The sequence below is a fragment of the Mesoplodon bidens genome (assembly GCF_964165515.1).
Source record: "Mesoplodon bidens genome assembly, chromosome: 16".
Classification (NCBI taxonomy): Eukaryota; Metazoa; Chordata; class Mammalia; order Artiodactyla; family Ziphiidae; genus Mesoplodon; species Mesoplodon bidens.
This window is the reverse complement of record NC_138173.1, coordinates 37632490-37650484: the sequence shown is the minus strand read 5'-3', so window position 1 is coordinate 37650484 and position 17995 is coordinate 37632490. Positions and strand designations below refer to the sequence as shown.

General features: G+C 38.2%; 1 protein-coding gene across 1 annotated transcript in view; it reads left to right on the top strand.

Annotated features, from left to right (window-relative positions):
• The window catches only part of CDH17 (cadherin 17), a gene marked incomplete at its 3' end in the record, with an annotated part of 94785 nt that overhangs the window by 72550 nt on the left and 4240 nt on the right, over positions 1-17995 (top strand). The window contains exons 13-17 of the mRNA XM_081258667.1: positions 5318-5562; positions 8621-8751; positions 10897-11136; positions 16675-16791; positions 16926-17039. Coding sequence (XP_081114793.1) covers positions 5318-5562; positions 8621-8751; positions 10897-11136; positions 16675-16791; positions 16926-17039 — 847 coding nt within the window. The remainder of the gene's footprint in view (positions 1-5317; positions 5563-8620; positions 8752-10896; positions 11137-16674; positions 16792-16925; positions 17040-17995) is intronic.

The window sequence follows — 17995 nt, the reverse complement described above, 5'->3', positions numbered from 1 at the left end:
GTAAATGACAAAATCCTTAAAATGCCCATTATTAAAGATCTGAGGAGAATTCATTATAATGGAATTGACAAGGAAATTTGGTTATTTTTGTAATATGTAATATTTAAGATAATAATTACAATTATGACTGATAACATCATACCAGGAAATAATAGATTTCCAGGAATTTTATCCCATTTCTGTAACACTTATAACATGTACCTATACAAATATAACATAAAGAAGGCTCGGTATTACTTGTTTGATGATTTTTCCCATGTAATTTAACATATCAAATAAGCCTAATTAGTGTAACATCTCTCTTTTTATAAGGAGAAAGAAGAAATCTTTTCTGATGTTTCCAAAGGCCCTCTGGAAAATCCCAAAGTTATTTCCAGGTCAAAAAGACTTCACTTAGAATTTGATTTGGGGAAGTTTGCCAAAAAATTCAAAAGGTTTTGGACATTTGGCTAAAAAGGATCACAGATCATTATGAAACAATACTTAATAATCCACTTAATTATCCAAAGTGACAATAAAAGATTTCAAGAGCAAATGCAATAAGTTACACAATTGAGCCAAACTTTGCTCTTTTAATATTGGGAAGACTCAATTTACTTAAGTAATCAAAGACCTGATAATAAAGATATAAAACACAAAAAGTTATTTTGATAAAACACAAAATCTTTGCTTTCCAGGCAGGTTATTTTAAAGATAAAGAAAAAACTTTGTTTAAATTTCTTATTAAGAGTATATCTCATTTATTAGTAAATCTAATAAAACTGTCCTTTTAACAGAGGAAAGAAAATTAAGCTTTAGTTTTACATAAGTATATTACTGGTATTAAAGCTTATTTTAAAACCCTTATAATAACAATTTAATTTTTAGCCAACTTGACCACACAAGATTTCCTTTTTTCCTCTCTTTTTCTGTTTCTTTCATTCTTCTTAACTTCCTATGTCCATAGTTTGTCCTTTTTTTTTCTTCCCATTTTGAAATAACTAGTTTTACTTTAGAGCAAAATCACTTTTATTTCCCTCAACAAAATGTATCTCCATACTTCATACTCTTTTAACCCAAAAAAAAAAAAACCAACTCCAAAACAAAAAACATATCCAATTTTCCTTGCATACAGAGTTGTTTCTTATTATTTCAAATTGCATATATTAGAATTCTTAACCCTTAGAAACCTTAATTTATAGTGAAAATTTAGTAAGCAGTTGTGGACTATTACACTAGCATTCTTTAAATTAACAAATTTGTGAATACATTTCATAATTTTTAGAAATACATGCTTCTTCATAGTAAAATTTTTAATGTGGTACAAACCATATATACTAATAGAGCCAAATATCTTTAGTTCCTCTGCAAAAGGAAACCAAAAGTAGGTAAAAATCTATGTTCAGTAATTAATGTTTTAGTATTTTATATTATTTAGAAGTGATCTAGATATTCAATGAACTTCTATCATTTAATTTAGCAAAATGTAAAATATAATTATTGCAGAAAAAAGTTTACCTAAAAACTCTTATCCCACTTACATCTATCTAAATCACATGCTCCCAACTATTATGTTTAGATTACCCATGAAAACTTCATGAGACATTAGACAAATCAGCCATCACCCCAAGCTTTTTTTGTTTTTTAAAATTTTTTGCTGACAAATTTTGTAACAGAGATAACGTGGACTTATTTGACTAATAAACCCATATAGAATAAAGTTTGTGTGCCTGTATTATATTCAGTGTAATTCTAGACACATTCTATTTTAATCAAACCAGCAACTCTAAATTAACTTTGATATAAAATATTTTCCCAGAATATATAAAACTGAAAAACATTTGGATTAGCCTCTATTATATCTTTGAGACTTTCTATGAAGACTAAATTTATATAAATGTTTGTTTGTTTAAGCCAGCTAAATAGAACTCTTTTGTAAATGAATTTTAGCAATACCATACATCTGCAACACACGTATATGTAGACACACATGAACATACAGACGGATGCAGAGATCTTATCACATCTGTTTTACTAGTTATTAAAAGAGTTGAATTTAAGTTGCTTTTTTTGGTCCTAAATTTCAAATGACCTTTCCCCTTTTTGTTTTTCTTCTGATAAAACTTACCTCCCTGAAGTTTGTACTTTAACATTTACATCTCAGAGGCACAGGGAAGGAATGCAAGTTATAAGCCTTTTAAGATAAAATAGGGGCAGTTTGGAGATTGGTAAAAGGAATAGGTGAACTTTGAATTGCCTAGAGCTGCATATCTAGTTTTGCAAAGATTTGTAAGATGAAAAGAATTGCTCTTGATTCCTCACGGAATTGGGTTGAAACCTAAATGACATCATAAATAGCTTGTCAGTTTTCAGCCTATTTAAATGGTAAATGTTTCTGGCAGTATTAAAGAACTCCATGACCCAAGAGGTATCCTCAAAGAGGGTGCAAAGGTTACTACCTTTCTAGGATCCAGAGTTACTCCCAAAGATAGCAAAAGGAAAAAACTGACAGCCTGCTTGCCCTAGGTAGGCAGAAAGCCAAGCCAAGCTCTTGTTTTATTAATAAAAGGTAACTAATTAATAGTTTCTTCAGAGTGGAGAGGCAATTCAGACAGAAGATTACCAGAATGAATATTCAAATAAAGGAGGATGGAGGGGAGCAGTAGGAATTATGTCAGTCCTATAGTCTTTTTGGGGTACCTTTTATAGCTTTCAATTTTTATTAGCCTTTTGCAATGAAATTTTCAATGACACTATTTTGGAATTTTTAAGTCTTTTGAGGCTTCTGCATGCCAATTAAAATAGGTATTCCTTGATTTTAAGCGCAATTCTTTTTTTTTTTTTTTGCGGTACACGAGCCTCTCACTGTTATGGCCTCTCCCGTTGCACAGCACAGGCTCCGGACGCGCAGGCTCAGCGACCATGGCTCACGGGCCCAGCCGCTCCGCAGCATGTGGGATCTTCCCGGACTGGGACACGAACCCGTGTCCCCTGCATCGGCAGGCGGACTCTCAACCACTGTGCCACCAGGGAAGCCCTAAGTGCAGCTCTTAAATGCTTTTATCTAATTGGAACGTTTGCTAGGACGCTTAGCAGCAAATGGAGTTCAACTTCCATTACTTTCTGTTCAGCCATATTTGGGACCTCAGTCTGATGGTTACCAAGCCAAGTTCTTATGCACAAAATTCTAGGTTGTCTTTAGTAAAATTTTGGCCATTTTTTTGTAGGTATTTATAGCTCCTGAGACATAGTTTTTAGACATAAAATAGCAGGTATGCTGGAAGGTGGTGCACTTAACTCTAAATTTAGAGTTTATGGATTCCATTAGCTATGCTGAACTAATACCTAAAAGGGCTGTGCCACTGACTTGGGAATTGTGTGTTGTCTTACCATGTATTGTACCTTGTTGCACAGAAATTTTCTTTAGGTTGGCAGGTGGTCTGTATCAATCTAACCTGTGCTATGACCAACTTATCCTAATACAGGAGTCTGAGTTAGGTGGTGAGCACTCTAACAGCCCTTAAATGCTCCATCTGTACCCACCAAATTTTGCAGCTTTTTTTTTTTTGGCTTCTGAGATCTCTGCTAGCAACAGCCCTTATCTACACAAAATAAGACAAACAAACATGTACACCTTAACACACCAGAGGTAACCAAAAGATGTTACTGCAGACTGACCACGAGAAGGTTGTGCACACCATCAGCAATTCCCAGCATGGATTAAGTCAACAGACTCCAGTAAGTGGGGACTGTGGACTGGAACTAGGGAAAAGGATTCTATACAACCGAGGGGAACTTCAGACAGAACCAAGGGCTAGGGACTCAGATACTGCATGGAACCATCTGCCAGCTCAAGTTGACCCACTGAGCCCTGGACTGGAAAGCCAACTGGATCAGAAGCTAACCACAAAGACAGTGGAGCTCAGAGGGGTTTACCCCCAGCTCTTGGAAATGGCAAAAAAGACAGTGAACTTAGAGTTTTTGAGGGGTACCACACCTGTGTTTCTCATTGTCCTCAAAGCTGTTGTAAATCTCCTTCAATCCCACCACTGCCACCAAATTTGTTAACAAAAATTCAACTGAGGAAATTTAAGGATCCAGTTGGCTTTAGTAAACAATTAATGGATTGGACATTAGCAATCTAGCAAATAGAAAGAACCTCCGCCAAGCTGTAGAAAAGGAGAGGTTATTAAAGGCAGAAAGGAGGCAGAAAAAGGAAATTATTAGCAAAGAATGCATTGTTTCAGGCAAGGTTGCCCTCCTAAAGGGAACAAAAGGACCTATTGGGCAGATTACCTCACTAGTTCTGATGGAGTAATTCCAGGTTGATTGGTTAAAGGTTGCATTTCTGGGCAGGGGTTGAGACTGTAATTAGGTTAGGTATTAAGTTTTGGTTTGTTGACATGGGGTTTAGCACAAGTGACCCCATTTGGGGCCTCCTGTTTCTTTTTAACAATACAATATTTAGATTTTGGTTTGTAGAAGTTCATGGATCCCAGGAAACCCTTTCTTCCCCCTTTAGAAGCCCTACTTTAGGGTTGTCTCACTCCTCAGCAGGTCTCTAGGATTAGGACTTTTTCCCCATAGAATTATGGATTCTGCCTTGAGAGGAACCTTAAAAGAATGTAAACCAATCGTTTGGGTGGTGATATTTTTAAAAAAACCAATTGCTTAAATGATACTTAAGTCCTTTTATGCTAGCCTGACATGTATTGTTTAAGCTTATTCTTGAAAGCTTCCAGAGTTAGGAACTTGCTTTTTGAAGCAACTCTTTCTGTCTTGGGTAGCCCTAACTGTTAAATTCTTCCTCAAACTAAACCAAAATTAGTTTCTTGATTTTCATTCCTGGTCCTGTCCGACATGGCTTGAACCAGAGCAGACCATCGATCTCTTGATTGTGTCTGCTAAACTCTCCCACCCTCCATGAGTTTAAAGTCTTTTATTTTGAGGTTTAAGTCCTCAGGTTTCTGGGAAATCATCCTCCACCAATGTGAAAATCTCTGCATAAGCATTTCCCAATGACTTCTGAGAACCATCTTCAGAGAATCAATAAGTTTCTGCTGAATGAATGAATTACTCAAGGGTTAATAAATTTGAGGAGTGCTGCACTGATTTCCTCTTCTAGGAGAGTTGGAACACACATTAGCATATTAAAAGTCCCGAGAAGTCCTGCAGCAAAAACTTTTCCACGGCTCTAGTATCCTGAAAAGTAAGTTTTTGCTGACACTAAATTAAGAACTGCTGCTCTGTAAGCGTTTTTCAAGGAACATAGGGAATGAATCTTAAGAGAGCTAATTATCCCCCAATTAATTTTCCTTCTTTTTTTTTCCCTACACAGCCTCTTGATTTTGAAGCAGTAGCCGTTTACAATATTGTGTTCCAAGCAGAAAATCCTGAGCCTCTGGTGCCTGGTGTACAGTACAATGCCAGCTCTTCTGCTACATTCAGACTTATTGTGACAGATGTGAATGAAGCACCGCAATTTTCCCAACAAGTATACCAAGCAAAAGTCAGAGAGGATGTGGCTAAAGGCACTAAAGTGGGCAACGTGACTGCCAAGGATCCGGAAGGTCTGGACATAAGGTAGAGGAGAGCAGTGCTGGGCAGGCCTAGCCGTGCGCTGTGACCACAGATGGTGGGGAGGAGGAAGGGCTGGGAAGGGCAGAGAAGCTGGCCTGACTCCAGGACTCTCCCCTAAGGGAGCAGCCAGCAATTTGAGGCCATGTCCCAGTGCACTTGGTGAATCTGCCCTTGGTTCTGGCAGGTGCCAGTACCCTGGGGGGCATCAGTGAGAATCCAGGCTCGGGCAAGCGGGAAGCGGGTCAGATTCCACCCCAACCTGCCTACTGCAGGTCCCAGCTGACAGCTGGTGAGTTCAGGAAGTGGGGTCTAGAGACTGGGCTGCCCACAGCTAGGCCCTCTGTCTGGACCAGTCATGGGACCAGGATCTGGGGAAGAGTTCCAGCCCCTAAGGTGAACTGGGGTTCTAAACAGAAGAATAAAGCAAAAACCTGACTGGGCAGACTCAGCCACCTGACAGGGTGAAGGGAATCTTCTCAAAGGGGGTTGTATAGGATCCTCAGCTTTGCAGAGAGCAGGTCTGGGGCAACAAGACTCATTCCAGAACTCAGCCCTGGAGAGATGAGTACATGGGCTAAGAAGGTTAAACAAGATGTATAACTCTTTCTATCTTAGCAATTCTCAATCTTTTTTTTTTTCAGTGCAATAGAACCCACACAGATTTGCCTTAAATATGTACAATGATAATTAATTTTTCTAAGCTAACACATGTATGTGTATGTATCCATATCTGTATCAATATCTATAACCTTTTTAAGATCATCTAGTTAATAAGCACACAGATAGGACTTGAACCCGGATCTTTTGCTTCTATTGTATAACATCAGTCCTACTGTCCATGGCATGACAAATATTTTAGCGTGACTTAAAACCCATGCATGTGGTTATGAATGACAATTCCTTAAGTGCCTCTAAACATTTAAGGGGAGTTTTGCCTCCCATTGAGTGATCATTTAGGCAATTGGAATCAGTTCCAAGACCTTTTTCTTATTGTCTGTCAGAGTAAAGATCCCACCTACTGTTTTGCTCTGCAAGCACTTGTCAACTTTCATAAAGACAAATATGAGAAAGGAAAGAAGACGGGTTGTACTGTATGGATAGTGTAGATACTGCTCCATACATGTCACTAATTATGATGGGACACAAAATGTTCCTAATTTAACAACCATTTGTTGTTTAACAAATGATTCTATCTCCCTTATGAGAATGCTATGAAAGTTATTAGTCAGAGACAAGTGAGTAAAAATTTGAGTTTATGAGTGGAGAGAACAAAGGCATTTAAGATCATTCCTCAGATGGATCCAGGAAAAGATATAACATATGTACTATTAAGTTAAAATCAGGAGATGAGAAAGGGGACTGAGAAAGGTAGTGTCCTGTAAGAGACAAATGAAAAAAGTACTTCATGAATGAGGAATAATCAATAGTTCAAATGCTAGTAATGAGTCAGTTAAGAATTAAGGATGACTCCAAAGCTGCCAAAGCCTGAGCAATTTAATTCTTTTCTTTCTTTCAGGTCCACAGACTTAGAATCCATTAACACCCAATGGCTCCTAATCCAATGTATCAGTAAATATTAGAGATTCTTTCATTGAAACATATCCAGAATCCACCTGCTTCTCACCACTTCTGCAATGGTCCAGGTCACCATAATCATCTCCTCCACCCGTCCCTGAGTCCATTCACTGCAATCAGAGTGTGGGTCTTTAAAAAAGTAAATCAGATCATGTGACTCCTCTGAAAACCCTCCAAAGGGTGTCTATCTCACTCAGAAATCCCGACTACATAGGAATTTTTAATTCACCAACCATACACATAACCTAACACAGTGCTTGGCATATAGAATATTCTAACACTGGGGAAAAATTAATTTGAACTAACACATTATAACTTCTTAATCATTCTCCTACGACTGGACATGTAGGTTGCTTCCAGTATATATTTTTTTAATTCTAGAAAAGTTTTGAATGTATGTATCTAATTCTTTTTCTTAACTTCTGTTCAATTGTTTTTTACTTGGAGAACATTTCCAGAGGTGGGATTCTTTGACCTAAAGATATAGACATCCTATGGCTCTGATGTGTTGTTCCCAAAAGGCTATAGAAATGGGTTTTCCTGTGGTTCTAGGCTTGTCTCTCTCAAATTCACCTTTCATACACCTACCAATGAGTTCCATTGAAGACACAAACATGACTAGGTCACTGTCCTGCTTACCACCATTCCCTGGCTGCCCACTGCTTCTCATGATCCAGCTCTTTCCAACACCTCTGGCTTCATCTTTTGCCATCCACTGCGTCCTGTTGATATTTTATCCCACCACTGCTGGAATGTCTGATGCCTCCACACCCTAAGCTACTCCTTGGCCTCTCAGCCTTAGTTCATACAATTCCTTCTGCTTAAAGCATCCTTCTTTTTCTTGCTTTAGTTAACATCTACTCTTTCAGAAAGACTTCTCTGATTCCCATTAACTTATTTAGGATTCCACATGGCCTCTTCGTATTCACCACATTTTACTGGAATTATCTGTCTCAGTGTCTATCTCCTCCACTGGCCTAGAACCTCTTTTTGTAATCTCCTCTCTTGGTCCACAGCCTGATATTTGCTAAGCCCTCAATAGATGTCTGCTGAATGAGGAATTCACTGCGCCACCCACCGGTAGCCTCTGAGTATCCACCCATTCACACATTTCCACCAATGAGTGTTCAAATTTTCTGAGAGGGGGCGGTTTGCTAATCAATTTTAAAAGATAATTCCAGGTTGTTTTAATTGAAATTCTTTGATTGCCAGAAAAGTTTAACTTTTTTTCTGCTAGAGTTTGTGACTATACCTTTTCTTTTAAAACAAGTACAAAAACCACTTTGTAAGGATGAACAAATCCTCCCTTTGAAGGCAGATGGTATGCAAATAAAGCAGTAATAATATTAGATCATGCTTCTTTAAATATGTTGTCAGTAATATGCAAGGCATAGTGCTGATATAATAGCATAGTGATGTATAAACTATCTTTACATTTTCATGCAGAGTAATGTGGGCTTCCTTTTGCTTTTTTCTCTTACTAAAGTTATTCATTAAGAGGTGACAAGAGAGGTTGGCTAAAAATTGACCCCGTCACCGGCGAGATCTTTAGTGTGGCTCCGCTGGACAGGGAAGCTGAAAGTCTGTATCAGGTACAAGTGGTGGCAACAGAAGTAGGTGAGCCTAAATAAATAAATTTAAAAAATAATAAATAAAAGGTAACACAAATGATTAGGGGCTACATCAGTAGAAATGGGAAGGAGGGTGAGGTGGGTGGGAAACTGGGTCAAATTGTCAGAATATCTTACAGTGGAAAAATGAGAAGGGTACAAAAGTGGAGAGAAGTGTTCACACCTTCTCGGTTTTGTTCAAGATGAGAACCCCCGTGCCCGGTAGCAGGGCTCTTTCAGGCAGGGATGCACCTGGAGGCTGGCTGGGCTTCAGGGCTGCTGCTCACTCTGTGGTGTCCTGAAGGGACCACAGCTTCTCGGAAGGTTCCTGTGTCCCCACTGAGCTACCTCCCTTCCTCCAAAGTGGTTGTGGGTTTCCCCAGGGAGCAGGGTCAAACCACTGACCTGCCTACCTAGACTATTACTTGCTCCTTCAGGCTTAAATTGCAGTGACCGAGGTCTCATCCTTTTGAAACATAAAATGTTTTGTTCAATGTTCTCAACTTTATATATGCCAGAATCACCCGGGAGCTTGTTCAATACAGATAGGAATTCACCTTGCAGATTCTGATTTGGTAGATTTGGGTGGCCCTGGATATCTGTTTTGATGAAACCAGGTGAACTTTTGAAAGGAAAGATTTATTATAAAGATAAGCCAAGGATGTTTGAATCTTATATAGCTATAAAAATAAACTCACAGGAATATTATGCCTACCAGTGATAAGGCTCGTGATTAAAACACTGAGTTTCTTTATGTTTAAATGGAATTTTCCAACTTGGAGTCGGGATTCTGTTGATCTTATGCTGGTCAGAGCCTCTAATTAGACAATAAATATATCTGCCTGGCTTACCAAAAAATTAGAATTGAACAAATTATGACTAAATAAATATAGTTTTATAACAAAGAAGGAAACTTTCAAAATGTGAAGCCCAGGGTTGGGAGCTGGAATGTGGAACATTCCAATAGGTGGGAATCATGAAAATGGTCCCTGTCTGTGAACAGATGAAGAAAAACAAAAGTACTGCAGTCATGTTAAACCAATGAGGGTAAACATGCAGAAGCGTGTGTCGAACTTGGAATGGTGGTGTGTGAGTGGACGGGCCTCGCTGAGGCAGGTCGGGGACTGGCTCTCTCTCTTACTTCTAGTTGATGTGCTTCTAGCACATACCACTATCACACTCCATAAATTTAACTCTCAATTTAAAAGTTCCTGATTCAATCAGCAGGAAGTTTCTGGCTAAGCCTTTGTGCTGTGCCTTCCGCCAAAATGTAATGTGGGGTCAGCACTTTGCTTTGGATGTGTCCTAAAGGCCTCTCACATTTTAGAAGTTGCATGAATCAAAACCAGGGTTCAAAACCCTGCTCTATTTGCAGTTGTTGGCCCTGAAATGATACACATTGATGAAATGACTTCCTCCTTTGGTTAAGGAGACAGCCGACAAGAAAAGCAGGCAAATAGGGTTTGCTGGAATTGAAGCAGGTCAGAGTCAGAAATTGTAGAAACATCAGGGAGAATGAGAACAGTAAGTGTCTACGTTGTACTGACCGTCCTGTTCTAAGCACTTACCCCTCATACAACACTATGGGGTAGGTACTATTATTGACTGTATTTGATGTATGAAGAAACCAAGGTACTGAGAAGTAACTTGCCCATGATCACACAGTTACCAATTGTTCACACTACAGAGGTCAAAATTTTCTCCACGATAACACAGCAAATAACATTTGTACAGCTCTGTACAATTTTCTAAGAATACATGTCAGATCCTCATAAAGTCACGTTTTACAGCTGAAGAAATGAGCCTTAGAAAACTTAACGAACATGCCTAAGTCAGTGTTGAGCAATTAAAGGTGTGGGCTCTAGAGTCAGATCCCCTGGGTTGGAAGTCTCTCTACCGCTATGTGACCTTGGGCAAGTCACACAACTTCTCTGAAGCTCAGTCTTCTCATCTGTAAATGTACACCAGTGTTGTTCTGAAGTAATGAATATAAAATATTAGCACATACTTCTTATTATTATCAAGACTTTCTAAGCAGAAAATGAAACTAGGTCTGAATTGTAAATTTTTTTTTAAAGAAAAGGAAATATCCTTTCTTATTGAGAGGAGAATGAGAAAGCAGATATCATATTTCAATGATTCAATTCCTTAGGTGGATCCTCCTTGAGCTCCACGGCGCAATTCCACCTGACCCTCATGGATGTGAACGACAACCCGCCACGGCTGGTCAAGGAATACACAGGCTTGTTCTTCTGCTATCCCCCTAAAGCACCCGGAAGCCTCATTTTCGAGGCCACTGATGATGATCAGCAGTCATTTCGGGGTCGACACTTTACATTTTCCCTTGGCAGTGAAAGCTTACAAAAAGACTGGGAAGTTTCCAAAATCAATGGTGAGTTGTCAAAAAACATCGAGAAAAACACTGATGGGCGATGGAATGAGTTTTTCTTTGCCTTGGTATGCATGCAGCACTCGACACAGAGCTTTCTTCCACGCTCCAGGAAGGAAGTTCATGCTGTGGAAACTTGCACAGGCAAGCTCTCCAGAGGGTTGAAAGCCCCCGGGGTTTGGAGGAAAGAAAGATTATTAATACACAACATCTCTCTTAGGGTACATGAATAGTTGGACAATCAGAGCAACATTGCAAAATTTCCAATGGCAGCTGAGAAACAGGTTTCATCATAACTTTTTAAAAAATAAATTTATTTATTTTATTTATTTTTATTTTTGGCTGTGTTGGGTCTTCCTTGCTGCGCGGGCTTTCCCTAGTTGCGGCGAGGGGGGGCTGCTCTTGGGTGCGGTGCGCGGGCTTCTCATTGAGGTGGCTTCTCTTGTTGCTGAGCATGGGTTCTAGGCATGAGGGCTTCAGTAGTTGTGGCGCACGGGCTCAGTAGTTGTGGCGCACGGGCTCTAGAGTGCAAACTCAGTAGTGTGGTGCATGGGCTTAGTTGCTCCACGGCATGTGGGATCTTCCCGGACCAGGGCTTGAACCCGTGTCCCCTGAATTGGCAGGTGGATTCTTAACCACTGCGCAGTAGGGAAACCCGCTCATCATGATTTTTAAAAAGAGCTTTATTGAACTATAATTGACTTACAATTAACAGCACATATTTAAAGCATACAATTTTATAAAAATCAATATATGTATATACCATTGAAGCCATCAGCACAATCAGATAAGAACAGTTCCACCACCCCCAAAGTTTTATTCATGCTCTGCTGCAGTCCCTATTTTCCACCCCACACTGCCTATCCCTCACCCCCAGGTAATCACTGATCTGCTTCCTGTCACTATAGATTTGTTTGCATTTTCAAGAATTTTATCTAAATAAAATAACAACATGTACTCTTTTTTTGTTTGGTGAATATCACTTAGTATACATATTTGGGGATTTCACCATGTTGTTGCATATATCAACACTTCACTCCTTTATATTGTAGAATAGTATTCCATTGTATGACTATATCATGATTCATTATTCATTAACATATTGATTATTACTTAAATTGCTTCCAATTTTTGCTATTTCAAATAAAGCTGCTATGAACATTTGTGAACAAGTGCTTTGTAGGAGCTATGCTTTCATTTTTCTTGGGTAAATACCTACAAGTCATCATATGGTAGCCATACAGTCAAATTTTTAAGAGAATATCAAATTGCTTCCCGAATAGTCTGTAACATTTTACATTTCCACCAGTGAATGAGAATTCTAGTTGCTTAGTATTCTTCCCAATGCTTGCTATGCTCAGTCTTTTTAATTTTAGCCATTGTAGTGGGAGTGTAGTATTTCATTATTTTTTTAATATGGTTATATGAGTTGTTAACATATTTATTAACTTGGTTTTCTTTTTTAAACATCTTTATTGGAGTATAACTGCTTTACAATGTGTTATTTTCTGCTTTATAACAAAGTGAATCAGTTATACATATACATATGTTCCCATATCTCTTCCCTCTTGGGTCTCCCTCTCTCCCACCCTCCCTATCCCACCCCTCTAGGTGGTCACAAAGCACCGAGCTGATCTCCCTGTGCTATGTGGCTGCTTCCCACTAGCTATCTATTTTACGTTTGGTTGTATGCCACTCTCTCACTTTGTCACAGCTTACCCTTCCCCCTCCCCATATCTTCAAGTCCATTCTCTAGTAGGCCTGTGTCTTTATTCCCATTTTGCCCCTAGGTTCTTCATGACCTTTTTTTCCCTTAGGTTCCATATATATGTGTTAGCATACGGTATTTGTTTTTCTCTTTCTGACTTACTTCACTCTGTATGACAGACTCTAGATCCATCCACCTCACTACAAATAACTCAGTTTCGTTTCTTTTTATGGCTGAGTAATATTCCATTGTATATATGTGCACATCTTCTTTACGCATTCATCTGTCAATGGACACTTAGGTAGCTTCCATGTCCTGGCTATTGTAAATAGAGCTGCAATGAACATTGTGGTACATGACGCTTTCTGAAGTATGGTTTTCTCAGGGTATATGCCCAGGAGTGGGATTGCTGGGTCATTATGGTTTTAATTTATATTTTCTTAATGACTAATGGTGTTTAACATCTTTTCATATGCTTATTTGCCAGCCATATATCTTCACTGGTGTAGTGTCTGGTCAAATATTGTGCCTGCTTAAAATATTTAGCAGTTTGGCTTCTGTTGTTGAGTCATAAACATTCTTTATATAGTCTAGATTCAAGTTCTTTGTCAGATATATGTTTATAAATACTTTTTCCCAGGCCATGGCTTACATTTTTATGTTGTAGCAGTGCCTTTTGAAGAGCAAAGTAAATTTTTTTGATGACATCTGGTTTACTGATTTTTTTCTTCTATAATTTGTGACTATTTTGTGTATTGTTTAAGAAATTTTTGCCAAGGTCACTAAATTTTTCTAATTTTTTTTTCTCCCAGAGGTCTTATAGTTTTAGCTTTTACAGTCACAGCTATAAACACTATTTATTGAAAATATCATTTTCACATTGAATTGTCTTGGCAGCTTTGTCAAAAATCAAGTGACCACATATATATGAGTCTATTTCTGGACTTTCTTTTCTGTTTCATTGATCTCTTTGTCTTTATAGCAATACTCTAATGTTTTGATTACTGCAGCTCAATAATAAGACCTGAAATCAGGTAGTGTAAATGTCGTCACTTTGTTATTTTTCAAAACATTTATTTTGCATTTCTATATAAATTTTAGAATTGAACTTGTCTATTTCTACCCCAAAAACCTATGCAGATTGTGATTGAGATTGTGTGAATCTATAGCTGAATTTGAGGGAGAATTTACATTTTAACAAAACTGAAATTTTCAATCCATGAATATGATTATGTCTCCACTTATTTAGGTCTTCGTTACTTTCTCTGAGCAATGTGTTTTAATTTTCAAGTGTAGTTCTTATAGAATTTCCCCTAAGCATTTCATATGTTTGTGTTATTTTAAATATTTAAAACTTTTTAATTTTAAAGTAATTCCAGGATGTGGAAATACAATTGATGATGTTTGTGTATTGATCTTGTAGCCTATAACATTGCTGACCTCACTTGTAAGTTCTCTCTCCCTCTCTTTCTTACGTTTTCGTAGATTTTCTACATAGACAGTCATGTTGTCTGTGAATTATAGGTTTTATTTCCTTTCCAGTCTGGATGGCTTTTATATCTTTAGCTTGCTTTCTTAGCAGCTAAAATCTTCAGGACAATGTTGAATGAAGGTAGTGAGAGCAGAAACAACTTGGCTTGTTCCTAATTTTAGGGAGAAGGCATTCATAGTCTTTCACCATTAAGTATAAAGTTAGCTATAGGTTTTTTGTAGATGCCCTTTATCAGACTAAGGACTTTATCTTCTATTCTTAACTTGCTGAGAGGTGTTTTTTGGGTTTTTTAAATTAGGAATGGGTGCTAAAAATTTCAGGTGTTTTTTTCTGCATCTATTGAGATGATTGTATGGTTGATTTGGGGTTTTGTTTGGTTTTTTTGGGTTTTTTTGTTTTTGTTTTTTTTGGTAGAGGTATACAGGCCTCTCACTGTTGCGGCCTCTCCCATTGCGGAGCACAGGCTCCAGCTGCGCAGGCTCAGCGGCCATGGCTCACCGGCCTAGCCGCTCCGCGGCATGTGGGATCTTCCCAGACCAGGGCACGAACCTGTGCCCCCTGCATCGGCAGGCGGACTCTCAACCACTGAGCCACCAGGGAAGCCCTGGTTGCTGTTGTTTTTGTCTGTTAATTGGAGAAGTATATCAATCAACTTTTGGATGTTAATTCAGTCTTCTCTTCCTGGGATAAAGCTTACTTGGTGGTGAAATATTAGCATTTTTATGTGCGGTTGGATTTGATCTGCTAAAATTTTAAGGATATTTCTATCTATATTCATAAGGGATATTGGTCTGTATTTTTCTCTTCTTGCAGTGTCTTTGTCTGATTTTGGTATCAGAGTAGTGCTGGCTTCATAGAATGAGTTAGGAAGGGTTCTATCTCTTCAATTACCTGGAAGTTTGTGTAAAATTGTTTTTTATTTCTTCCTTAATGTTTGACAGAATTCATCAGTGAAGGCTTCTGGCCCAAAATTTTCTACAGTAGGACTCAGTGCCTACTGTAGTCCTTACCCTCTTTCAACTGGTGTCCTTACCAAACGTTAACTACAAATTCAATTTCTTTAATAGATATAGGGCTACTCAAGTTATAGATTTATTTTTGGTTGAGCTTGTTATTTTGTATCTTTCAAATAATTTCTCTATTTCATTTGATTTGTCTAATTTATTGGCACAAAGTTATTCATAATGTTATTTTATTATTCTTTTAATATCTGCAGGATATGTAGTGATATCACCTCATTCTGATATTGGAAATTTTTGCCTCTATTTTGTCCTGATCAAGCTGGCTAGAGGTTATTAATTTTGTTGATATATTCTCAGTGAACCAGCTTTTGGTTTCATTGATTTTGCTCTATTTTTTTGTTTTGTATCTCATTGTTCAGATCTTTGTTATTTCCTTTATTCTTCTTATGTTGTATTTAGCTTGTTCTTCTTGTTCTGTTTTTATTTAGATGGAAGCTGATGCAATTGAGAACTTTTTCTTTGTTAACATAGGCATTTGGTGCTATAAATTTATCTCTTAGTGTCATGTTAGCTGTATTCTATAAAGTATGATATGTTTTCATTTTCATTCAGTTCAAAATACGTTCTAATTTCCCTTTAGATTTCTCCTGTGACACATGGGTTATTTAGAAGTGGGCTATTTAGTTCTCATATATGTGGGGATTTCCCACATATTCCTGGTTACTGATTTCTAATTTAATTCTGTAGTGACCAGAGAACATTTGACTGGAATACTTTTAAACTTATTGAGACTTTTTTCTTTCAGTACTTTAAAGATATTTCTCCATTGTGTTCTGGATTGTATTGTTTCTTCTTCATTCCTTTGAATGTCATGTGTCTCTTTTCTCTGGATGTCTTTAAGATTTTCTTTTTCACTAGTTTTAAGTAATTTGAGTATTATGTGCCTTGGTGTAGTTTTGTTCATTTTTCTTTTTCCTAAGATTTGTCTGTCTTCTTGGATCTGAGGATTTAGACTTTACATCAAATTTGGAAAAAAGTTAGCAGTTATTTCTTCAAATATGTTTTCTCTTTCTAATTCAGTGTTTGCGGCCACTATATGGGACATAACTACCACGAGTAATGACAACCTACTATATTTAGTATTCATTTCTACAGAGAAGTCATGAATTGAGAACTTGAAGGATGCTTTAGCATCCTTTTTGACATTATGAAGGGTACCTGCGGAGTGGTAATACTTTTGGTAGTTTAACTCATACTTATATCTAACCATTTCCTAGTCAACTTTAGTATTATATGATACAGAGATGAGCTTTATTCCTGCTCATCCAGGGACCTGCAGTTGTGTTTCCATGTCAGTCATTTTTTCCCTATTCTGACAGGAACTCATGCCAGCCTCTCCACCAAGCACACGGACTTTGAGGAGAGAGTTTACCACATCCCAGTCCGCATCAATGATGGTGGTTGGCCACCCTTGGAAGGGACTGTCTCTTTACCAGGTAGATATTTTGCTGCAGGCAACTTGGGATAATGTCTGTCAATATGGTAGTTGGTAGGAATTCTTGTCTTTGAGATAGGATTCTGCAATTGTTCGCTCTAAAATTTATCTACAAAATATTGTTCTCTTTTTCAGTTACTTTCTGCAAGTGTGTGGAAGATAGGTGTTTCCAGCCAGCAGCTCACATGCCTGGGATACCCACTGTGGGCATGACAGTTGGTATACTCCTTACCACACTTTTGGTCATTGGTGAGTATAATTTCTCAGATTCAAGGATTTCTGTTCTGGGCCTTGGAAACATTAGCTCACATCAGGGTCTGACTTCATGGACTGGTCTGGGGCTGCTGAAATGGCAATCTAGGCAATAACCAAGAATATAGATCACCAGTAAACCATATCCAACTTTCCTGATTGGGAGCTACTGCTTTAGTACCACCCTCTACCTATCACTGCCTTGCTGGTTAGTTTGGGAAATACAACATAAGAGGCTTTAAAGAATACATTATTGTATTTTATGCCTAGTTACCAAGGTTTCATGATGAAGGAGAAAGAAATGCAGTAGCTGTGCCTCTGCTATGTGTCAGGCACTGTGCTTGGTGGGGAACACAGTGACAGACATACACAGATCCTTCACTCACAGAGTTTATGGTCTAGTCTGCCATTGATGGAATAGGTAGAAGCTAACCTTCCAGTGGAGATGCTGGCATACCTGAAATGTTGCAGAACTCCCCTTTCTATGTTTCGTGACTGTGGGCCTTGATTCTTTATTATCTCAGAATAATTCCACTGCATCACAGGCCTCACTCTGCCATGGCCCCTGGCCTGGCTAGACAGCAGAGTTCCCTGTCTTCTTTTTTGTAAACAGCTCAGTGCCTACTGTAGTCCTTACCCTCTTTCAACTGGTGTCCTTACCACAAGTTAAGTATTAGAAGTAGATACTTCTTCTGCCCATTTTTTAATTGAGTTGTTTGGTTTTTTGCTGTTGAGCTCCATGAGCTACTTGTATTTCACCAAAGAAGACATATAGGTGGCCAGGAGGCACATGAAAACATGCTCAAAATCACTAATTATTAGAGAAATGCAAATCAAAGCTACAATGAGGTATCACCTCACACGGGTCAGAATGGCCATCATCAAAAAATCTACAAACATTAAATGCTGGAAAGGGTGTGGTGAAAAGAGAACCCTCCTGCACTGTTGGTGGA